Source organism: Patella vulgata, chromosome 8, assembly GCF_932274485.2.
Source record: "Patella vulgata chromosome 8, xgPatVulg1.2, whole genome shotgun sequence".
Classification (NCBI taxonomy): domain Eukaryota; kingdom Metazoa; phylum Mollusca; class Gastropoda; family Patellidae; genus Patella; species Patella vulgata.
The window spans coordinates 10,828,672-10,854,852 of NC_065886.2; the positions used below are offsets into that span (position 1 = coordinate 10,828,672).

The following is a 26,181-nucleotide window of genomic DNA, read 5'->3' on the forward strand; positions in this document are numbered from 1 at the left end:
TTGACGACAATTTACCAATGCATCTCGATCAATTGATTCAATTCTATAACTGAAAATAACAATAACAAAAATTCTGTTTAACTATTGTACGATAAAGTTGAGTCACCAACTCGTAATGGAATGTTGATGTTGTTGTCTGCCTGTGCTTTAGGTTATGTAAATGAATGACATTAATGAATGTGTACGCCTCTGGAATTTACTTTATACGGTGCCAAAGAATGTCGCCTTTTGTTGATGACAGAATAGTTTACGTTATAACAACTATGTTATCTGACGTCAGTTAGTAGTGTATATATAATGTATGTGTTACCTGTATTTTTACCTCTGTGTAAATATACATCACCTGATCACCTATTAATCTGTACATATTACAGGAATAAGAATTATCATCAAAGACTTTCTGTTTTATTGAGTTTAAGAGAGACAGGAAGGGTGAGTGGGGTGGAATGATGGTGGAGAGGGAGAAGAAACATAAAATAGAACTTTAAGTTTTAGAAATATTTTGTTCATTAGTTATATTTTACACACTTCTTATTATGAATAGCAGAATCTACTCAACCGAAGAGGGGCAGAAAGAGGCATACACACTTTGGGGTTTGTTTACCAGTAGAAAAGTAACCAAAAAACCCAGAAAGAATCCATGCGATTAGGCAGGCCACCCTAACCCAAATAGTTTATCTTAGTCAACCCATCTTTCTTACAGAGAGACAGAGATAGAGGGGGGCGGGGGCAATTAAGTCATACGGTACATCATTATTTCAACAATTTGTTGGAGTTTTGGGGGTCTTTAGCAATGGAAGGAAAGCAAAAAACCCAGAGAAAACCCACAAGGCTAGTCATACAAACCTGGGGTCCAAAACGCAACACATTTGACAAACCATCTTTCTCTACATATAATTTTAATGTATTAATCACACACTATATCAGATCAACCCATAGCACTATAATACAGTGTTGACTTTAAGGTTTCATTTGAATTCAGGTGACTCAGATCTGATGAGTTAAACCAATAAAAAAACTTTTAAACAAATCATGACTTTAATGCACTACAATCAACCATATTCCTGTTTTATTTTGTTATGTTTTGATCCAGTGAACGTCAGGTATTATAAACAGGTATGAATATCATAAAACAGATATTTTCTTTATTCATCAATAATACAATCTGATTAAATCACAGATCCTATTTCGTTTCGTTTTTATAGTTCAAAATTTCATTTTACTTGTCTTTACTACACTAGAATCTGGAAGAGTTGTTATCATTGACGTGTTCTGAATAGTGTGAGGTACATGTATTAGCCAATGAAACGGTCTGTTATGGCGAGCTTTAGGCGTGTTTTGCACGGAACTGGGGGTAATCCTCTAGTAACATCAATGCTGATTGGTTAATCAAATGTCTGACGTCATAGGGTCTATCGCAACAACCGGTCAGATCTTCATGTAGTGTAGGCCATCAAAAGTATAAAAAAACGAAACGTAATATAGATCTCTATTTTAATCAGATTAATAATAATATACACTGTAACCCGGGTATCATTAATCTTGTGTATCTAGCACTAATTTCTTTTACATTCATTTAATATCAAATCTTTGTTTAAAAATTGTTTAAAATCACCAAAAATCATACAGTTTAAAGCTGACCATTCAATTTTGATAACGAGTATCCAATTTACAAGCATTTAATTTCTCGATCAAGGTGAAAGAAATTAGTGCTAGATACACAAGATTAAATGATACCTGGGTTACAGTGATACAATGTTGAAGACTGTGGATAATATTGAGTTTGTTTTGATTCGAGAATGTCAGGTATAAACATGAATATCATATAAACAGATATTTTCTTTATTTACCAATAATACAGGGGTAATAAACGTCTACAGGTGATAACACGTCTGTTTTTATACCACATTCCATCTCTATTCAATATCAGACGGTCAATTTAACATCCAACTGGGCAGATTAATAACTCAACCGATCATATAATTCATCTCATTTCTCACAATTATCTTTAAAGTCTCTAGTCGTTAGGTATCTGAGAGATTTTGAACCCCTAGGAGGGATAGAGAAATGGGGTTTAAAAGCCACAACACAAACTATGTTATTTTGAGACTAACATATGGTTCAATTTTATTTCAATAATTCGCTTTAGCAGGTGGAAGAAATCAGAGCACACGGAAAAACCGATGAAGCTGGAGCTGGACAGGTTATCAAGCGATATTATTGTTGAAACCTGTTAATATTTGAAGAGATAGATATGGGGTCTAAAGTCCACTCAACACAAACTAGGTAAATCGGGACTAACATATGGTTCAATTTTATTTTATTAATTCGCTTGCGTCTAGGGGTCTTTAGCAGTGGGAGGAAATCGGAGGACCCGGAAAAACCCACGAGGTTGGACAGGTGACCATACTCCTTGTCATGTACAAACGGGGAATCAAAACAACGTCACTTGACTCAGTGACAGGCCGTATGATACAGCACAGCGCGCACGTGCTAACCATTCTGCCCCCCCACCCTCCCGATATAAACAGAATTGAGTCAAAACAAGCCAGTGTCACCTATATATCATTCATCGATGCCGGGATATTATAAAAGCCAAGCCAGTGCCACCTATAATCTTCCCTAAAATCTTTTGATGAGCCTCTTTTCAATCTGACTGAATCCGAGCTGGGAGATTTTCAACCATTAATATTTTAGTTTGTATTTTTAATCAAATGTTATAATTGAAAGTGGATTTGAGTTTATTCTAGGGTGGATTAATATAAGCCAAGAAACATTAGTAAATGACGACTAACAACTTTAAATTCAATTCAGTGAATTACAATAATATTATCATTAGAACCTTCAATTGGGGGAAGAAAACCATTTCAAAGAATCTGAATAAGAAATAGTTACTCTTAAAATAATATTATGTTCATGGAAGAAATGTCAACTAATTCATACAATATTTACCATCAGTACCCGATTCACCTATAGGTTTGGCAGGCTACAGCCTAGGGCTATAATATCTAGGAGGCCCCAAGGCAAAGGTGTATAATAATTCTTACATGCAGTAGTCTTAAACATCCGCGAGCCACGGTGGCTAAGTGGGTAAGGTGCTGGCTCGCTAGCCTGGAGGTCGGGTGTTGGATCCCTGCATTGGCCGAGAAAGTTCATCTGGATTTTCCGACGTGGTTTCCCCTTGTCAGTGGTGCAGAACATAGGGCCTGACAAGGACAGCTGTCTAGTCCTTCGGATGAGACGGAAAACCGAGGTCCCGTGTATACATTGGAATGCACGTAAAAGATCCCTTGGCAGTTGGAATTCGATATAAGAGTAGGCAATAGTGCCGCTGCCCGGGCAAAATTTCCCTCATAGCACACTGTATGACGTATGCCCGTCTTCATTAGCCCAGTATAGGAGCAGAACAGTAGGACGTTAAACCCCATTTCATTTCTTAAACATCCGTCCTATATCATCCTCGGTTTCGTCAGTTGTGTTAAAACACAATTTTATCATTCACTAGTCGGAAGGGTGGGGTGTCTGGGGAGAGAGAAATGGGGTTTAACGTCCACTCGACACAAGCCAAGCACTCGACACAAGCCAGGTCATTTCTAGACTAACACATCATTCAATTTTATTTCAATAATTTAACAGCATGTAGGGTTCTTTAGCAGTGGGAGGAAACCGGAGATCCCAGACAAAACCCATGAGGTTGGACAGGTGACCCTACTCCTTGTCACGTACAACCGTGGGAATCGAAACCATGCCAGATGACTCAATGACAGAGTTAATGATACAACACGCATCACTAACCATTCGGCCATCCAACCCTCCTCGGGGACTGAGAGGGACCACATAAATGGAATAACCTGGGACCCCTGTCCATCTAAATCTAGCACTGTTTATCATAACAATATATATTAGATTTAGATGTGAATATGGTTTGACCATCCATGTGTAATATTTAGCTACTGTGTATTATATATGAAGCAAGCAACACTTTATAAAGTAGATTTATCGTAACAGAAAGAGTATACCTATTGTCAGCCATATCAAAAGATTTTACACACCTGAGATAATTTGACTTGTCTGTTTATTTAAAGCCGTCGATCATCATTTGTTGGATTTAATATCCCTTACAAAACTATAATATTGTGAATATCAGTTGAATTCCATGCTCGAATCAATTTCAAATTATTAACTTTTACTTTCAAAGCAATCCACAACCTCGGCCCAGTTTACCTTCAAGATGTTTTTCTCGCTTTACCAACCATTTTGTACTTTATGATCAGTCGATCAACTACAGTTGGCAGTGATATCCAAATCAAGAACCATGGAGATCGTGCTTCCCATAGACATCAAAAGATCCGAAACATTGAACACTTTTAAGTCACAGTTAAAGCAAATATATGACTAACGCTCATGAGCAGTTTACTTTAAAGAATTGCGCTCTACTAATTCATAATTTATTATTATTATTATTTATAATGTTTACAAAAATATGAGGAATTGAACATTTGTCAACATTCAACTTTCACAAATACGTTCTGCACCACTAGATGGGCGAAACATGCCGCAAAATCGGTAAACACAGGAAACGAACATCAGATCTCTAGGTTATAAACCAGCCAACAGTTTTAATGCTCACTGAGTCACCATTAGCTCCCCTATATCACTCAACTTTAACAATATTGTAATTTGTTTATAGAGAATGACAATCCCACTAATGACAATCAGAGACCGTAATATATACATCCATTATATCATACAGTACTCACCTTTATATAGGACTATATCATCAATATATCAATATTCAAATACACAAAACAACGTCAGTTTTTACACCTGTATCTCTCAAAACAACGTCAGTTTTACTCATGAGTCTTACAAAACAATATCAATTTTTACTCCCTTTACATGTATGTCCCAGACCAATCTCTGTTTTTACTCCCTATATCTCACAAAACAATTTTTACTTCCACAAACAAAGTCAAGTTTTTACTCCTGTCTCCCTCAAAACAATTTTTCTGAGTCCAACAAAACAATGTCAGTTTATTTCCTGTGTGTCACAGACCTGTGTAATATTAGTCCATAGGTAGTCAACTATCAACGTAAGTGACGACTGACTGTAGAACTAGCCCCCGTGTTCATACACCAGTAATCGCAGTAGTAAACATGCATTGTTATGTAAATATAGAAACCTAACTATTGAAGCTTATCACGTTATATAGGTTTTTATACACGGAAAATCAGACAGGCTTATTTGTTACACCATAATTTATCACCGTTTTTATTTCAATCTCTCGTACATATTTATCACCCAGGCTTGGTCACAAGGCAAATATGACTCTATAATTTGTATTGTCGAGATGTTCGCCCACTCGTAAAATATTTTCAACATAAAGACGTAAACAGTTATTAAAAATGTCGTAAGATGAGGTTCTTGAAAATAAACAAATTATTGTTGAAAATGTTGACAAGCAATTTTTAGAGTTTACAATCAAATGTAATGGAGTTGAAACGCCTACTTTTCTGCACTAAACAGAAATGAAATGAAATGGGTTTAACGTCCTACTGTTCTTGCTCTGACTGAGCTAATGAAGATGGGCTTACACCATACAGTGTGCTATGAGGGAAATTTTTCCTGGACAGCAGCGTTTCGGCCTACTGCCAAGGGATCTTTTACGTGCACACCAATGTGCACTACTGACACGGGGAAACCACGCTGGAAAATCTTGATGAACTTTCTCGGCCAACACTGGAATCGAACCCACGACCTCCAGGCCAGCAGCCTATCATCCATTCTCCAGAAATCTGTGTACCAATATCTATCAGCAGTACACAGTAGTACAAACTTACACGTACTGATACTTTTGAAATCAAACAGTATCTTTTTCTAATTTGAATATCAAATTCTAAGTTTTAATCCCTAATACAAATATCAAAGATACTGATCTGTGGACACAGACAAAAGACGTAACTTTAAGATTTTATCGCTTCAAAGAAAATTCTTTTTTAATGGCGGTGCATTACGGTTTTATAGCTCAAAGCATCCATTACAAATTCAACACACCGAAAGACATGACAGAAATGAGTTGGTCTCAAATATCATGAAGTGTGGTATTGGGCTGTATTTAGCACGTAGACAGATTTAACAAATAGTACATTGTCACCACATGTACAAGAAATACCTATTAAATTGTAATTCTAAACTTATTGCCCCAATATGTGTATAAGATCATGTCTTGATCTTGTCTTCAACTAAGATTACATCAGCTGTACAAACCTAACCCTCAGGCTCACAACTCTGACACATTTTCAAATGTGTTTTATTTTATTTTGCATGAGTATTTTTAATGTATTTTAAAAATCCAATATAAAGTGGAAACCGATTTAAGCACTAAGCTGCTTCTGGTGTTTTATTTATAATATAATTTCCATCTAATTAAAGATGCATTCCCATTGACGTATTTATCGTGTATAAGCTATTTCCCATAAAATTATAGCAAATGTGGTACATGTATAACAGGGACACTCAATCTTACTAGAAAATTCTGGCGTCCCCGAAAAGCACCCATTGAGCCCACAACAGGACAATAATGTGAATGTGTCACTAACTTACAGCCTGTCTGCTCAGGTGATGTAAGGAGCACTTTGTATGTGTTAATCTAATGGCTAGCAGTTGTGAGAGCAAACTTCTTATAGTGTGTACCTGTTTGTCGTTATTTTGTTGTGGTAATTACATGTAGTAGAATACAATATTTCTCATAACAAATTACCAAGTCTGGTTATAATAAAGGGAATGGAAGCTTAAAATTTTGAAACACAGTTCCTATTGGAACCTCATTTGACCCAATTCTGGCTGATTGGTTTCAAAATGGATTAAGAACCCTGGTTTAATGTCTTCCTTGCTCAGATGCCTTGCAATGTGCTATGAAGGTAATTTTGCCTCAATGGCAGTGCTTCAGACTACTCTTACTGCTAAAGACCCCTACGCGCAAGCAAATTATTGAAATAAAATTGAACCATGTGTTAGTCCCGAAATGACCTAGTTTGTATGTCGAGTGGACTCTCTCTCTCTGGTTTGGTTTCGATTCCCCGCTTGTACGTGACAAGTAGTAGGGTCGTCTGTCCAACTTCGTAGGTTTTCTCCATGTCCTCCGGTTTCCTCCAACTGCTAAAGACCCCTACGAGCAAACGGATTAATGAAATAAAATTAAACCATGTTCGTCCCGAAATGACCTAGTGTTGTCCTCCTCCTCTCCCCCTCTCTCTCATACAAGTTGACCAGTTATTATGTTGGTTATGACACCTGAGAGTTATACTAACTTAAAAAGCATGTCACTATATATAGATATATAGGTATGTTGTATGTCAATTGGTGTCACACGAGGTTAAATACATGGGATTTTTTACCTAATTGCTATGTTGGAGACTTGTTAATGTTATGATGTATAGGACCTACTTAAAGAGACACGGTTAACTAGTTTAACTTTGGGCGTGGTTTCTCCTTGTCAGATGTGCAGAACTGAGGGTCTCACAAGGACAGCTATTTAGTCGTTCAGAGGTCTTGTGTACACATTGGCGTGCACATAAAAGACCCCCTGGCAGTTGGAATTCATTATGAGAGTAAGCCCTCATAGCACACTGTATGGCATATGCCCTTCTTCATTAGCACAGTCACTGGACGTTAAAGCCCCATTTCATTTCATTTCTTTTTGACTTGAATTGAATATGAATCTAGTCAAGGCCCCATCAACTCAGGGACTGGAAAAAAATAAATTGACATATTTTTGTCAAAATCGATATAATTCATCTCCAGCCACTGAAAAATATAATGGACCAAATCCAAGGAGAAGAATGATCCGAGAGTGGGGTTGGGAAATCGGAAACCAGTTGGTTTGAGGGTCCAGAACTACCCAGTCCTCCCATATATGTATAGCCTGTCTTTATTAGCCCAGTTCGGAGCAAAACAGTAGGACATTAAACCCCATTTCAATTTTTGTATGTATAGTCTTAATGTATTCACTTTACACTTGTCTACGATATCAATCATCCTTGGGGGAAGTGGACGTAAAACTCCAGGAACAAACGAACGAACGAACTTTACATATGGTATAATTTCAAGATGGCTGATTACCATGGTATAACCCCTCTAATATTGTATAGATGTCCTAATGTTTTTATGATAATGGTCCAAGCCTTGTCCATGTTCAATGATAAAACCACTCTAATGTTATTTATGATAATGGTCCAAGCCTTGTCCATGTCTAATGATAAAACCACTCTAATATTATTGATGATAATAGCCCAAGCCTTGTCCATGTCTAATGGTAAAACCAATCTAATGTTATATACATGTCTTAATGCTATTTATGGCCCCACCCTTATCTTTGTCTATAATGTTTATTGAAAGATAAACAGATTTATTAAATAAATTTATTTAAATTTACTCAACCCTGTTTGATCAACAAGATTTCTTTTTGCACATATATATGAGAGAGGTACTGAAAAAATATTCAAAATATTACAAAGATTTAAATTCAGAGTCCTAGGATTATAAGACTGCGGTGATGGCATAATTAAAATAATTAATGAAGAACAGTAAGAATATTGCCAGTACTAAGACTTAGATCGTTAAAACTTGTAAATTAATATTATTCAATAGATGATTATCCTCCACCAGCTTCTTTTTCTGCCGAGAGCCACGGTGGGTAAGACGCTGGCCAGCTAGTCTGGAGGTCGCATGTTCGATCCTTGCATTGGCCGAGAAAGTTCATCAAGATTTTCCGGCATGGTTCCCCTTGTCAGTGGTGCAGGACGGCGGGCCTGACAAGGACAGCTGTCTAGTCATTTGGATGGGATAAAAAACCGATGTTCCAGTGTACACATTGGCAGGCATGTAAAAGATCCCTTGGCAGTTGGAATTCGATATAAGAGTAGGCCATAGCGCCGCTGTTTGGGCACAATTTCCCTCATAGCACACTGTATGGCGTATGCCTGTTTTTATTAGCCCAGTCAGAGCAGAACAGAAGGATGTTAAAACTCTATTTCATTTTATTTCATTTTATTTCTCTCTGTAAAACTAACCATTACAATCACTCACTGGTGACTCAATATTTAAAATATTTTTGACTCAACTCACAATTTCCCTCAATTCTGACCTACAAAACTGCCTTGATGATCAAATCTTGAAATTTTTTACAATGACAGGAAATCTTATTACGTTTCCGATTCCTTATTTATATTACAAAAAATTGGACGAAAAAAACAATGCAACTTATAAACACATGACAGAGATCAGAAATATTTCTACATTTGTGAACTCTGTGCTAGGCGCGGTGTTCCAGAAGAAAATTTGGACAATTTCCGTACTGTGGCAGCTTAGTTGTTTTGATGTCAAACATATTGTTATGATTACACGATGATGTTAGTCACATGTACGACATGCTGTACAATCACACACTTTGTTTATTCTACATTATTTCACCAAATAATTTCTCGCATTCGAACTCCGAGCACCCCGGGATGCCATCATAGTACATTTTATTCAAAACAATGAATAATAAAAGAAAACAGTTCTGGCAGACTAGCACTCCTTGTCTCACCTTCTGTATTAAGATAATTTTATTCGTTCCTGTCTCACAGATGTAGTATTTATGGAGAGATAGAGAGAGAGAGAGAGAGAGAGAGAGATGGGGTTTAACATAACATCCACTCGACACAAACTAGATCAGTCTTTAGCCGTGGGAGGAAACCGGAGGACAAAGAGAAAACCCATGAGGTTGAACAGGCGAACCTACTCCTTGTCATGAACAACCAAGGAATCAAAACCATGCCAGTTGACTCAATGACAAACCTTATGATACAGCGTACATGCGCTAACCATTCGGTCATCCAACCTGCCTAGTATTTATGGTGCATTGGGAACCAAATCTGAATTGACAAACATAGCACCCGCATCCGAGTACACCAAAGGAAAGGAACGGAGATTAACGTCTCAACGACACAATAATGTACTGATCTAAAGAAAATAGACATATGACCTATGTCAATAGATACTAAAAAAAATATTGAACGCTATCTGGTTACAACAATCTGTTTATGGTTGAATCGCTTGGTTATATTCACAGCTTTATTTGTGTTCTGGGAATATTAAAACCATATCAGTATCATTATCAAACTCTTCCACGGCACTTATGTTGTGGCCGTAAAATTGCCTTTACAAAAGAATTCTAATCGCACCTTCATCCTTAACGAGAAAATGCTATTCATGAAACAATCTGATTAAAACAAAGATCCTATTCCATTTCGTTTTTTATAGTTCAAAATTTCGTTTTACTTGTTTTCACAACACTAGGATCTGGAAGAGTTGTTATATAACAGGCGTTCTAGTTGATGTGAGGAATTACCCAATGAAACAGTCTGTTACGGTGAAGAACTGTGGGTAACCCTTAGAAATGTCAACGCTGATTGATTAATTGATTAATTGTTGGCGTGTGACGTCATAGGTTCAAAAGCCGCTCGTATGATCCCTGATGCAAGCTCCCTGTACAACTGATCAGATCTTCATGATGTGTAGGCCAACGAAAGTATATAAAATAAAAAAAACGTAACGAAATATAGATCTGTATTTTAATCAGATTGGATTGAACGGTTCTTTCATTACGTGAATCTAATTTATAAAGTGTTAAACAAAAGACCTTAAAATTCTTTTCAACTCAGTTTGCATTAAAAATCCCAGATAAAATATTCAACATTTTAATAATAAAAAATAAAATATATTATAAAGCAAGTTTCACGAACTTATCAAAACAAACTTTTCCATGAATCAACTTGTCAGTTCAAATATAACCTAGTTTATTATAATTCATTTGATCAAAAGCCCTGATAAAGAATGAGGTAAAATATTGATGTAACCAGATCAAATATTGACTTAAATCCTTCAACTCAACGGAAAGTAAATTCCTCTATTACATTATAACCTGTACATATACTGTGTTGACTTTCAAGAATAAATTTTAAAGATAGATAACAGTAGTGTTGTGTGGAGAGAGAGAGAGAGAGAGAGAGACAGAGACAGAGAGAGAGAGAGGGGGGTTAAACGTCCACTCGACACAAACTAGGTCATTTCGGGACTAACATATGGTTTAATTTTTATTTCAATAATTCGCTTGCACACAAGGAGTAGGGTCGCCTGTCCAACCTCGTGGGTTTTCTCCAGGTCCTCCGGTTTCCTCCCACTGTCAAAGACTCCTGTGCCAGCAAATTATTGAAATAAAAAAAATAAACCATATCTTAATCCCGAAATGACCTAGTTTGTGTTGAGTGGATGTTAAACCTAAAGAAAGACCTGCAGATTTAGCTCTTACATAATATATGTTTAATCACTTAATGTTTTCAATATTTACTCTAAGTGAACATGGATGACAATATATTGAATAAAAGGGATGACTTATGTCTTAAAATGTCTTTTATATTTATAAATATAAATCACGATCTCCAAATGTTACACCCTTCAATAATTTTTTAATAAGGGCGTATATATATATATATATTGAAGAATGTTAAAGTATCAATATTAAACAATCTTTATTATACATGTACATGTATATAACAAAAACAGTCTTTGCATGAAATAAAAGATAATTTATTCTGCAGATCATTTACAAACTTAGTGAATCTTACAACCCTCAAAAATTTCTCAAATACAATGTTTGAAAACTCTAATTCTTAAATCAGTTGGCAACCAATTATATGGTTTGTTTGCTTAGAAATCTTAGTAGGGTCATCTGTCCAACCTCATGGGTTTTCTCCAGGCTCTCTGATTCCCTCCCACTGCTAAAGACCTCTACACGCAAGCGAATCAATGAAATAAAATTGAACCATATGTTAGTCCCAAAATGACCTAGCTTGTGTCGAGTGGACGTTAAACTCTCCCTCTTAGAATTTCTAATTTTATTGACTATGCATATTCGAATAATAATTTATCCAGATCTGAATAAACCAATTGCTTCTTTATAACTTTTAATTTATTCAGTATTGGGTTCAACTAAACTGTATACAGATTGCCTGGAGGCCATCACACGACTAGTCTATACAACCTGATGTCTAAAACCGCTAAGGTCTGATAGACCCATGCCTAGATAGTCACAACAAGTCTCCCATCAGTCCCCAACTCTGAAACTACTAAAAGCAACATATGTATAGCTACATATATAGACCATCTATACAACCTGGGGCCTGTTTCACGAAATTTTACAAAGATAAAATCCAAATTTTAGTAATTTGATTGAATAATATTAGATTGATCTTAATGCTTAGTCAATCAAAATTGAAGTATCTATTAAAATTTGGATTTTATCTTTAGATAAGATTTCGAGAAACAGGGCCCTGGTGTCTAAAACCGTTAATGACTGATAGAGCCATGCCTAGCTAGTCACAACATGACTACAATAAGTATCTCATTCGTCCCCAACTTTCAAACTACTAAAGCAACAGGTAGCTACATAAATAGACTGTTATCGGTAAGATTTTTAACCACAGATAGAAACTGAAATTGTTAAAGCAACATGTCGCTACTATACAGTTATCAGTGTGTCTCCTACAAACATTTTTTAACCACAGTTAGAAACTGAAATTGTTGAAGCAGCATGTCGCTACTATATACTGTTATCAGTTCGACATGTCTTCTACACACCTTTTTCAACCCCGGATAGAAAGTGAAATTGTTGAAGCGCTACCAACCATGTGTTTTGTTTACATAAAGTAAGTACACTGGTTGTCGTTGATAGTGAATCATCTTCTTTAACTACACACCTCTAATCTTAACGCCTCACATACCAAACGACGAGTAGCTCTATTAAAGTCACTGATCTCTACCATGCAATTTGGAGACAATAATTTATATTTCATGGCTTAATCCATGCTAAAATGTACTCAAATTATTATCAGGCACAGATGCAGGCATTGTCATGACACAAGACCTCTGGTGCCTGTCATTTTGTCTGGCACTGATTTTTGTGTTTTTTTATTGATATTATTAATACATGTCCAGCACTAAGTTGAAAATGTCAGGTACTATTTCATTAATGCCTGACATTTTATCAGGTACATCTAAAACCGTTATTTCCAGGCTTGATTATTATTTAAAATTAAATTAAGGAATCAAAATGTCATCAGTAGATTATCTCTGCCACCTGCAGTTAATCTGCATATCTTATTCAGATGTCGATACAGTTCCAAAAACCAAATTTTGTAGACATCCCTGGTAAAATTCTGTAGGCATGCCTACTGGTAGTCAAATTCCTTACACTTGACAAGTCAAATTCCTCAGACTTGCCTAGTTAAATTCTGTAGACTTGCCTAATACCTAACAGGAGTCAAATTCCTTAGACTAGTTAAATTCCTTCGACTTGCCTTGTCAAATTTCAGACACATACCCAGTCAAATTCTGCGGAGACATGCCTAATCAAAATTGAATATAAAAGAAGACTATATAATCAAAATGTCAACGCGCTTGTATACATTGTAAAGGTACGCGTGAGTCATTGATAAAAATAAAATATAATGTTATTCAAATTCAGCACCAATTTTCCCTTGCACCTTTTGTTAGAGCAATATAATGTGTGCATTAATTTCTTGTTAGCTATACATGTACAAAGAATACAAGCTTATTTTATATACAGTTTATTGTGTGCTTTAGTACATATAAATTGGTCTGTTCAATGAATTCGCATGTCAAATAATTTCCATTCTAACATGTCATTACCAAAGATAGATAAAAACACACAAAAGACGTCTGAGCATTCCACAAAGATTGTCATACTACATTTTCTTTTGCAGCTTTCACAAGATACTAAAAACTGATTAAATGTAGAAATCCATTCAGTAATTATAACATGTATCAGAAATACATCCATTTGACACAAATTATGTCATTTCGGGACTAAGATATGGTTCAATTTTATTTCAATAATTCGCTTGCCCGTAGGGGTCTTTAGCAGTTGAGGGAAACTGGAGGACCCAGAGAAAACACATGAGATTTGATAGACGACCCTACTCCTTGTCACATGCAACCAGGGAATCGAAAACACGCCAGTTAACTCAATGACAGACCTTATGATACAGTGCGCATGTGCTATCCATTCAGCCATCCAACCCCCCATACCATTATGAAAGCAGAATGTCACATTGCAACTTCATTCAGAAAGATACAAAAAAATTCAAAGTTGATTTTTTTTATAACTAATCAGAAAATGAGACATTTTCATAAACGTTCTTTATTCTTATCATACTATAAACTATTATAATTTAAAGGTAAAAAATAAACCTGAATGATGTTTTTTCCCTGTCTATTGTATAGGATTATTAGGAGTACAATAAATGCGGTGATATGCTAGACTACACATCATCCTGTTGAATCATCACATGCTTCAAAATATCAACTTTATATCATAGAATACCAACTTATCATAGAATATCAACTTTATATCATAAAATATCTACTTTATATCATAAAATATCTACTTTATATCATAGAATATCAACTTTATATTAGTGAGAGGCACAGGGAGAGGCACAACTGTATGGTGCATGCTTGTCTTCATTAGCCCAGTCAGAGCAGAACAGTAGGACATTAAATCCCATTTCATTTCATTTTTCTTGCTATATAACCAGAATATAAAATACAGTCTGATCATCACACTCTGATCATCAACTTTTGCCTAGAACAACCTTGTAGTTTCCAGCATTTCCATCTATTTTTTATTAAATTCCTACAGCCAAGGGTTCTTTTGCATTGGTGCCAATGTGTACAAATACATAAGACCTGCACCACTGACAAGGGCAAACCACTCTGGATAAACCAGAGGAACTGTCACAGTCAAGACCTGGATTGAACCACACTGAGTCACCTTGACTCCCTATTGTAATCAAAATATGACAGATGCTTCATAGCTATTTTATCCCTAGAGATCATGTAGCCATCCTCTAACTCTACTGACCATTCACATAAAATCACACACCATTTTGTCAAATCGGTAAATATTTCATAAACAACATTAGTTTAAAGGTACTTACATTTCTTAATCGTCTGTCACTTTCGTGTTTCAAATGTTCAGACCTGAAAAATAAAACAAACCAATCAATAAACATTTATAACAGATTTTCTCCATGTAGATGACAATTAGCATAAGCCATATAGTGTGCCATTTTAGTTTCAAACGTGTAGCATAGTGGTTAGGATGGGACAAAAAATCAAGAGAGAGAGAAATGGGGTTTAACGTCCACTCAACACAAACCAGGTCATTTTGGGACAAACATACGGTTTACTTTTATCGCAATAATTCGCTTGCACGTATGGGTCTTAAGTAGTGGGAGGAATCCGGAGGACCAGGAGAAAACCCACAGGGATGGACAGGCGACCCTACTCCTTGTCACGTACAATCGGGGAATCGAAACCATGCCAGCTGACTCAATGACAGACTTTATGATACAGCGCGCACATGCTAACCATTCAGCCATCCCCCCCCCCCCAAAAAAAATCAAGGTTCACCTGTGTACATATTGGTGTGCATGTCAAAGAACCCTCAGAAGTTAGAATTTGATGAAGAATAGGCAGAAACGCCACAGTCCGGGCAAAATTCTATTCCCTATCACTGCATACATGAGTATAGCAAAACAATAACCATATGTTAGTCTCAGAATAAACAATAAATGTGTTGACAGAATGTCAAACTCCACTCCTTTATAATATTTGTTTACAATTTTTATTTTGTGTGAACTAAGGCATATTCTTTAAATTCACTTTCTCGATTCCTCGGTTGTACGTGACAAGGAGTAGGGTTGCTTGTCCATTCTCATGGGTTTTCTCCGGGTCCTCCTGTTTCCTCCCACTGCTAAAAACCCCTACACGCAAGCAAATTATTGAGATAAAATTGAACCGTATGTTAGTCCCAAAATGACCTGGTATGTGTCAAGTGGACATTAAACCCCATTTATCTCTCCCTCTCATTTAAATCCACTTTAACATGTGGGATGGGATGGGGTATAACAAGTTATTGTCAATGATTACTTCTAAATAAGGTAAAAGATGTTTACAAACAAAAAAAAATCTACATAAACATTAAACAGTTGTTTTGCTTGTTTGGTTGCACCTCTACATGATTTTTAACCAGACGACTAAGATATCTTTTTACACAAGTTACAAGTCTAAACGTTATTGTTTGATTACCAGGAAAAATAAAAAAGTTATGTCTCCTTAAAGAGTAAAACTATGAATTTTTAAGGAAGAACAATTATTAAATTTTTTGGGTGACTTGCTTGAATGCATTCAGAGGGGGCTAGATGGCTGAATGGTTAGCGTGTGCACGTTGTATCATAAGGTCTGTCATTGAGTCAACTGACGAGGTTTAGATTCCCCGGTTGTACATGACAAGGAGTAGGGTCGCCTGTTCAACCTTGTGGGTTGTCTTCGGGTCCTCCGGTTTCCTCAATGACAGACCTTAGGATATAGTGCGAACGCACTAAGCATTCGGCGATCCAACCCCCCGGCTACTCTTTACAACTCTAAGAAAAGAAAATTAATAAAAAAAATAAAATATATCTTTCATAGAAATGATAACTGTTCATTTAATTTTAAATTAGAACATATTTCAACCTAAATCATGAGATTTATGTATTTGGTATAGATACAGATATAATACACTTTTAGCTTCAGGTAAAAAAAATCAATTTTTCAATGAACACAAAAAATAACTTTTAATATTTTTATCCAAACAAACAATAAATAAATATATATGTTACCTTTTCAACGTGAAAAAAAACTCACTACTATAATTGTACAAACTCCAGTAAAAACACAGAGAATTAAAAATAAGTCCCCAGATCTCGGCCAAAACAAACTCAAATAAACATCTTGCTTCGTCTAAACTCAATAACTAAAGTGTTCGAGTCAGCACACAGTATGTGTCTTAATCCGTAACAGGCCTCACCTAATAGTGTATCTATGACCTTATTTTAAACATTATAAAGTTATTAAGGTTGTCTATTGAATAAAACTCCTTAGCGTACCTATACAGAGAGGTGTATATAGAGTCACTCAAGGTAGATATAGACAACTAGGACCCGACGGAACCCTGGGCAAGTGACAAATTACTTTCAATAAACACAGCTAAACAGAGATATATATATAGTCGCTCAAGGTATTTAGGCAACTAGGACCCAAAGCCAAGCAAGTGACAAATTACTTTCAATAAACATAAGATGACATATTTTCCATAGAGAGTATTTTTTATGCAATTTGATAAGACATTGTTTGTACATAGTTTTACGTAATTTAATGGCAATATATAGTCAGACAGTCGATATGTGATGATTTATTAGGGTTCAGGTATTTCCTCTTGTAAAAACTTTGACATTAAAATGCACATAAAGTGAACTGCAGAAGGCTTAATTTCAAATATTAATTGAAATGGAGAATCTTGACAAAGCAGCAGCAGCAGCAAGTTCCCTTGCTCACACTATCTATGATGACTTACTGGGGTCGACATATTTCCTCTCGTAAAAACTTTGATGTTAAAATGAACACAAAGAACAGTGAACTGAAGAAAGCCCAACTTAACTTAATATTTCAATTAAAACAAAGAATCTTGACAAGGCAGCAGCAAGTTTCCTTGCTCAAACTAACCTCCAAGATCATGAAACTGGATTTGCCTAATGATTTTATTTCTGGTAAAATATACAATTCAAAAATATCCTGTTGAACATATTTCATAAAGTACGATAAATATGGACAGAGTTAAGGATTCCATAATCGATGATCTACAATCCTTAATCACATTTATGTCAATTCCTGTAGATCCAAATTAAAGGGTCCATTGCAGATTTTGACTCTGACTAGAATGTTGGGACTGAAAAAAAAGCTTTGCCTAGTTTATCTGATGGGACAAAAATTTGAAGTCCATTGGTGTACACACTTCACTAGTCAGAAATAATGCTGCCAGAGTAAATTTTTCCTCTTTTGCATGTGAATAAAACTTGGCTATTCAGTCACTATCATTAACAATCAAAAGTAAGAACTTTTTCTAGCGCCTAGAGTATTCCCTAATAGATTGAATATCATTTTCATTATTTATCATTATGAAAATCTAACATTATAGGGGTTGGATGGCTGAACGGTTAACGCATGTGCGTTGTACCATAAGGTCCATCATCGAATCAACTGGCATGGTTTTGATTCCCCAGGTGTACATGTAAGTGACAAGAAGGGTTCTCTGGTTTCCTTACACTGTTAAAGACCCCAACACGCAAGCGAATTATTGAAATAAAACTGAATCATGTGTCAAGTTTACGTTAAACCCTATTTCTCTCTCTCTCTCTAAAATTATAGATTAAAAAATACAATCTGTTAGTCTTAAAATGATGAAAACATTTCACTCACACGAAAAATTCTGTCTCAAACCATTATCACAACCACGTACAGTATTTTACCGTTTCATATATCATTTTCAACTTTCGAGTTCAATACCCACAATTCTCATCAAATGAAGTAATGATGCCCGATAAATTAACGGCAATAAAAATAACTCTGTGATATAAATTGTTTTGTTGTTATCACGTTTTCCGCCATAAATAAAGTAGTTGGTGTTTATAAGTATAACATAAACCATGTAGATAATGGCAATTTGATGACAGATATAATCCTGTCAATTTGCTTCAAGACTTTTTAACATACCCCATTTAATATTCATATTCTCATTATTTATAACATCCTAAACTAGATCTTTATTTACGAGTTGACATAAACATTCCGAGATACAGAAATATGAGCTATTATCTATATATACTGTGTGTATAACCCAACACAAACTAGGTCATTTCGGGACTAACATATGGTTCAATAATTCACTTGTGTGTAGGGGTCTTTAGCAGTGGGAGGAAATCGGAGGACCTGGAGAAAATGCACCAGATTGGACAGGCAACCCTGCTTCATGTCACATACAAACGGAATCGAAAACATGTTACTTGGCTCAATGGTATACCTTATGAACCAATGCACTTGCGCTAACCATACTGCCACCCAAGCCACCCAGAACCTGAAGAACTTAAAGGAGCTAAGTCGCTAATATTTGGGACCTAGAAATTGACACAAATGGGTCGCAACGCATACAATAATGTAATATGAATGTATATAAATTGATTTACATTCAATCATTTCCGTTTTTACTGTAATTTTTAATCAGTTAGGTTCGGCGAAATACCCCAGTATTCTCAATCGAATTTCAATCTCTAGCTTCTGGTTATTCCAGTCTACGCCGATAGTATTTATAGGGCATGCTCTCCAGATAAGAATATAGCGTCACCGTTTGACATGACTTGTGGAATATGCCTAGCCTCCTTTTTTGAGTCCCTTATTACAAATAGCGCTGAAACACATTATGGTACACGATTCGTGTACCAATCGTAAAATGTTTATTTTGTCTTAAATATTGGATATCAGAAGGCCATCTTTTCCCGTTAAGATCACAACATTAATGTTGATTTAAACCGACAAATAAATCGTGTTTTCAATGTCGAAGATTTTGGGTGATATTGAGTAAGAGACTTAGCTACTTTAAAAATAGATTTTTCTGAAGTAATCAAGCAATGTCACAATATAAATACATTATGTATAGACATTTCAGGTACTTTGATAAAGCTTTGGGCAGGTAAGTTAAAAATTCTTTATCATTAAAACTTGTCACAATATATAAATACATTCTGATATAGTTTTATTCTGTAAAGACATTTCAGGTACTATAAAGCTATGGGCGGTAAGTTAAAAATTCCTGATCATTAAAACATGCCACAATATATATAAATACATTCTGATAGTTTTATTCTGTAAAGACATTTATTTCAGGTACTTATACAGCGATGGGCGGTAAGGTAAAAATTCCTGACCATTAAAACTTGACAAAACCACATTCTCTTCTAATTATAAAACTTACGCAATCGTGATATAAAGAGAATAATTCTACCGCCTGGAGAAATAAACAACAATAGCTTATTTAGATAATTAACATATTTTTATATATATAAAACATGTTTCTTTGAAGAGTAACGTAAGAAATGATGACTCAAACAATAAATAGAATCATTAATTATTACATTCGGAAATTGAAATCCATCACTGTAAAATTCTAACGGAAAGAAATTTAATTACATGTCATTAATGTCAATTGTTATTTCATCGAGAGTCATATTATTTCCATATTCATATTTTTTACAGAGGCAGATGTCATCATATGCGATTAATGTCTATTGTAACTTTCAACGAGAGTTACATACTCCCATATTGCGCATGTATATTTTTAAAAGACGTAAATTTGTTTTCCAGAAGAAAATGTCATCACATGCAATTAATGTCAGTTGCAACAACCTGATACAAACTTTATAGCAGGACAAGACTAGACATAAGGCACCTGTCAGAGACATTGTCAGGTACAAATTATCACATAGGTTGTTTAATAATTTAAACAAAGTGACAGGTGCCTTAACTCTGGGCTTCAGTGTGTTATAATTTGTAATTGACAAAGTCTGTGAAATGTGCCTTATGTCCAGAAATTAATGAATGAAATAGATTTATGGCACGTTAGCTCCAACCGGGCTATATTGCTCCAAACATATGGTGAATCTATCGAGACAAATTAAAACAATATCACAGAAATGTCTTTATACATGTAAATAAAAACAAATATCACAGTAAATATTTTGGGGAGCCACAGTGGCTAGGTGGTTAAGACGCTAGCTCGCTAGCCTGGATGTCAGGTGGCCGAGAAAGATCATCCCGATTTTCCGACATGGTTTCCCCTTGTCACTGGTGCAGAACGGAGGGCCTGACAAGGACAGCTGTCTAGGTCCCGTGTAAACATTGGAATGGGCAAAATTTTACTCCTCGCCCGTCTTCATTAGCCCAGTATAGGAGCAGAACAGTAGGACGTTAAACCCCATTTCATTTCATTTCAGAAAATATTTTGTGGCCAGGTTTGTTGCTGGGGTTAGGACATCATCACCCACTTTTACATGGAAAATTCTTCGGTCACCCACCTACATACAAAATTCTTTGATGAAAGTAACATAAAATAGTAACATCAAATATTTGATACTTGTACACACCGTTTTTAGAGAGCCAGAGACAGGAGAGGAGAGGTGGTTTAATGTCCACTCGACACAAACTAGGCCATTTCGGGAGTGACATATGGTTCAATTTTATTTCAATAATTTGCTTGCACATAAGGGTCCTTTAGCAGTGAGAGGAAACCGGAGGACCCGGAGAAACCCACAAAGTTGGATAGGCAACCCTACTGCTTGTCACGCACAACCGGGGAATCAAACCATGCCAATCCCCTGTTTTTAAATAACACCAATATACTCACGAGTTCGAAGAAAACCTTTCTTGTTCCAACTCATCACCAAGAACGCAATCAAAACATAATTTAATTCTGAATCATTTATATCAATTTTTTTAAACTGTTAATTTGATAATTAACTACACATTTTTAGACAGGCCTCGGAGAATAAATTTTAATTACCCTCTAATTACATTTAATACTGCAATGAAAAATGTTCCCTTACAAAAGTTTTTTTTTTATTATTATTAACATTCCACTTGGTTCATGCAATCAGTGTGTCAATGTCACTAAAGAATTTCATTAATTAATGATGTTTAGAGAATCTACCTTTTTTTTCAAACAATTCAACTTACAAAATGTCAAATACTTAAAGGAGAAGGGTCTATTCAAATCTTAGAGAAATTTCAGAGAAATAAAGCGTTGATACATCGCTGGGTCTTTTTTGTAATCCAATTGAATCCAAGCCAAGAGATTCTCTAGCATCCATATTTTGTTTTGTTTTATTAAACCTACATTATGCAGGAGCTAAATCTGTCTATTACTGGTCTTTATTTAGGCCGGAAATATTATCTAAATTAGACATTAATTAACTTGCTAAGACCATAATCAACTCTTGATTGCGAATACGTTGTGTGGTGGATGAAATAACCGTAAAAATGGATAATCAAGACTTTGTTTATTATCATAATAATGGTAGTTTAATGATAATCGACGCTACCCTATAATTGAATCGCTAATATCTTGCAGAGCGAAATAATTTGACGGAAATTTTCAGCATATTCTCTTTTCATTATCTATTTTTTTTTTAACTATGATAGTGAGAACTGTCAGCTCTTTATCTAATCTTACCTAATGGAGCTTTAATCAGATGTTAAATAATGAATTTGAGTTCAGCCATGAAAAATTAAAACAGAAATGTGGCGTGGCAGCATCAGTTTACATGATTTAATATGTAGGAAATTCATTTGGCAGAACTAAACAAATAAATAATAACTGGCTTTTACGGAAACAGACTATAAAAGTTTTTAATCAAAGAAGGTATGGGAAAACTATCTTTGTTATAAGTAAATAATTAATTAAATGTCAGATGTAATGTCAGATGAAACAATCCTAGCTTGATGGAATGGCTGAGATTACAATATTGCACATTGACAGATTTCATTCTCTTAAAATCAACCCTAGGTAATATCCCAAGATGGATTTTATCAGATTATAAAAAGACTAATGAAAAGATTTTAACCCAAACTTACAGGTGGGTGCTTGCTTGACTATATCATATATGAGAGAGACAGAGAGAGAAATGGGGTTTTAACATCCACTTGACACAACCTAGGTCATTTCGAGACTAACATATGGTTCAATTATGTTTCAATAATTTGCTTGCACATAGGGGTCTTTAGCAGTGGGAGGAAACTGGAGGACGCCGGGAGAAAACCCATGAGGTTTGACAGACGACCCTACTCCTTGTCACGTACAACTGGGGAGTCGAAACCATGCCAGTTGACTCAATGACAGACCTTATGATACAGAGCACACATGCTAACCATTCGGCCATCCAACCCCCTCTATGTCATATATGTATATCATTTCCAGGTTATACACTGAATGTACATGTAGACAAATTTTCAATTCATCTTACCTTCGTAAATACTGAATAGAACAAAATCATTTTTTAACTGATATTCCTTTAAAAATCCTACTTCACATTAATGTACAGGGTGACACAAAAAAAACGTTCATCAATAAAAATCGAATAACTTCCAAAATGATATTTAGATTAACACAAAAATTCAGCTACATTAGGTTAAGTCTATGTCACAGACATCTCCAAAGTTTCCAGTCTGTACCACAAAAACTCTTTGTTTAACTGGCGCTCAAAAAATGTGCTCTAAATGAGCTCCCCGGTGCTGCAAGCACATTTGGATCTGGCGGGCAAAGTTCTCGATGACCTTCCCACATTCTTCCCTTGGGATCACTTTTATTGCTGCTGTGATTGCTGCCTTCAGATCAGGGATAGTCTGGGGGTTGTTGCCATACACCCTGTCCTTAAGGTATCCCCACAGGTAAAAATCTGGGGCGTTCAAGTCCGGTGAATGCGGCGACCACACCGGGTCACACCTGCAGCTGATCAGTCGGTCAGGGAAACGCTGCTGTAGCCATGCCAATGATTCGTTTGAGGTGTGGGGGGTGGCACAATCCTGCTGGAACCACTGGAGGTCCCTGACGACCCCTCTTCGTCGACCAAGTTTAGGTGATGAACGCTTTTTTTGTGTCACCCAGTACGTAGGGATTCAAAATCCATCAAATGCTTTAAGATTTTAACAATCCCATTGAATAAATCAAAACAAAAACTTTACCTTTAAAGGTGTGACTGAATGATCTTATTTACCTATAGTTTTACAAGGTTTCTGAATAAATCAAACACACGTCCTCTCTAGACCTATATCTCTCAAAGTGTAGCAGCAATTACATAGGAATTATTTACAAGGTAAAATGATACATTTTCTGAATAAATCAAACACATGTCCACTCTAGGACCTACTGTATATCTCTGGTTGTGATTTAAGGTGTAGCATCTGAATACAACATTGCATTATCTAAATCTCTCAGGTAAATAGTCATGATAACAAAATACTAATTACATTATCTAAATCTCTCAGGTAAATAAACATTATAACAAATTGCTAATTGAAATCAATTCATATGGACATGTAAACCAATAGAAGAAATATTGAGTAATGTTTTAATCAATGTTATTTTTAACACCTTTATAAAAACTCTGATTAATTGGTACAATACGACCATTTTAACACCTACATGTAGTTCGAGTAGATTCTTTTAATTTTATTGTTTGACACATGCATTATCATCCAGGGCCTTTATTCACGAAAACTTAAACTAAGATACAATCGAAATTTTAAGAAATACTGCAATTCGATTGGCTGACAAGTCAAAATCAATTTGCATATATCCAATGAAGTTGCAGTATTTCTTAAAATTTCGGTTATAACTTAGTTTAAGTTTTCGTGAATAAGGGCCCAGTTCTCTCTGTACACAGGATACAATTCTATGGAACATAAAATTATCACGGGACATTTCCACTAAACGACTTCTCTAATCTATATCCAGCAATGATTAAATGAATTTTAAAGTTGATGAAGTTGATAAAATGAATATTAAAGTTGATAAAATGAATATTAAAATTGATAAAATTAATTTTAAAGTTGATAAAATGAATTGAAAGTTGATAAGATTAATTTTAAAGATGATAAAATGAATTTAAAAGTAGCTGATCTGAAAAATCAGAAAGAGATCACCAAGTGTAGAATTAGACAGTAGTCTTTCAATCAAATTCAGCCCATTTTCTAATCCCCAGTCGACTTCTAAAACTCAATTCAAAACTCAGCGGTCTAATTCATGAAAAGATAAACTAAAAGATTTTGACGATTTATAATCTTACTGACTGAAGTCAAAGTCTTTGTAAAAAAATTTAGCACTTAGTCAATCAAAAGACTGCATTCTACAAATATTTTTGTGCAAGTTTACGTGAATAAGGTCAATGATTCTTTATTATTGATGGCTTTTTTAATAACTCTAATGAAAGAAATACCACCCTCATCGGAAGCAGTCATTAGGCACCACCAACAAACAAACTAGAAATATCTTATCTTAATCTTTAAAAAAAATCAAAGATAATTAAATTCATAAATTTCAAATCTTGATGACATTGAAAAAATTGACAACCCACCTATACTTCACAAAAAGAAAATGCATTTTGTTTTACCTATATAAGCAAATTCCTTTTCAGGACAAACCTGTCAATGATTTAATATGATCAGCCTGTTAAATATTCAAAACGTTTTTTTTTTTATTAGATGTTGATTAAATTACAGTGAACACCTGAGAATATCTTGTCAACACCTTCACGAAATCTTTAATCAAATGCCGTTTTTTATATTTGTAATACAATAGACAAGTCACACCTGAGATTGTATACTGTAGTACACCTTTTGATGTCAATATTACCACACCTGATCATCAACCTAAACACTGCATGGCCTTACATTAAATTTAGGAGCCGAGGTGGCTGAGAATAAGTAAGACATCGGCTCACGAACCTGGAGGATCCATAGAATTTGATGAAGGGGGAGGGGAGGGGTGACATCACTGTCCACAGGCAAAAATTACCTCACAGCACACTAAAGCCTGTTACGGCAGAGGAGCCACGGTGGCTAAGTGAGTAAAACACTGGCTTGCTAACCTGTAGGTCACATGTTCTATCCTGATGCTGGTATTAGCCGAGAAAGTGAATCAGGATTTTCTGGATTAGTCCCGAAATGACCTGCTTTGTGTCGAGCGGAGGTTAAACCCCATATCTCTCTCTCTCTGATTTTTAGGCAGGGTACCCCTTGGCATTTGTGCAGAGAAAGGGACAACATATAGTCGTTCGGATGGAACGAAAAACTGAGGTCCTGCGTACATATTGGCGTGCACATAAAAGAGCCGTTGTTCTGCACCAACTGGGCTAATGGAGGTGGGAATACGCTGTACAGTGGGAATAGGCTTTACAGTGCGCTGAGAGGGAAATTTTGCCTAGACAAAACCACTACACATATATTATTTCGAATTCCATCAAGGGTTCTTTTATGTGCACGGCAATATGTATGACTAGACACAGCTTGTTGCCAGGTCCTCTGTCCTACACTTGTAACAAGTATATATTAGCTTTGATTAAAGAGGCAGTAAGATTTGATAAAGAGCTGATAGTTAACAAATAGATAATGAAAAGGGAATATTCTGAAAT

At 35.5% G+C, this 26,181-nt stretch overlaps 1 protein-coding gene across 3 annotated transcripts in view; it reads right to left on the bottom strand.

Moving 5' to 3' along the window:
- Positions 1-26,181, bottom strand: part of LOC126830949 (histone-lysine N-methyltransferase, H3 lysine-79 specific) — a 134,474-nt gene that overhangs the window by 40,058 nt on the left and 68,235 nt on the right. For all 3 annotated transcript variants that reach the window (XM_050561485.2, XM_050561484.2, XM_050561486.1), the window contains one exon: positions 15,064-15,106. In XM_050561485.2, the coding sequence (XP_050417442.1) occupies positions 15,064-15,106 (43 nt within the window). The remainder of the gene's footprint in view (positions 1-15,063; positions 15,107-26,181) is intronic.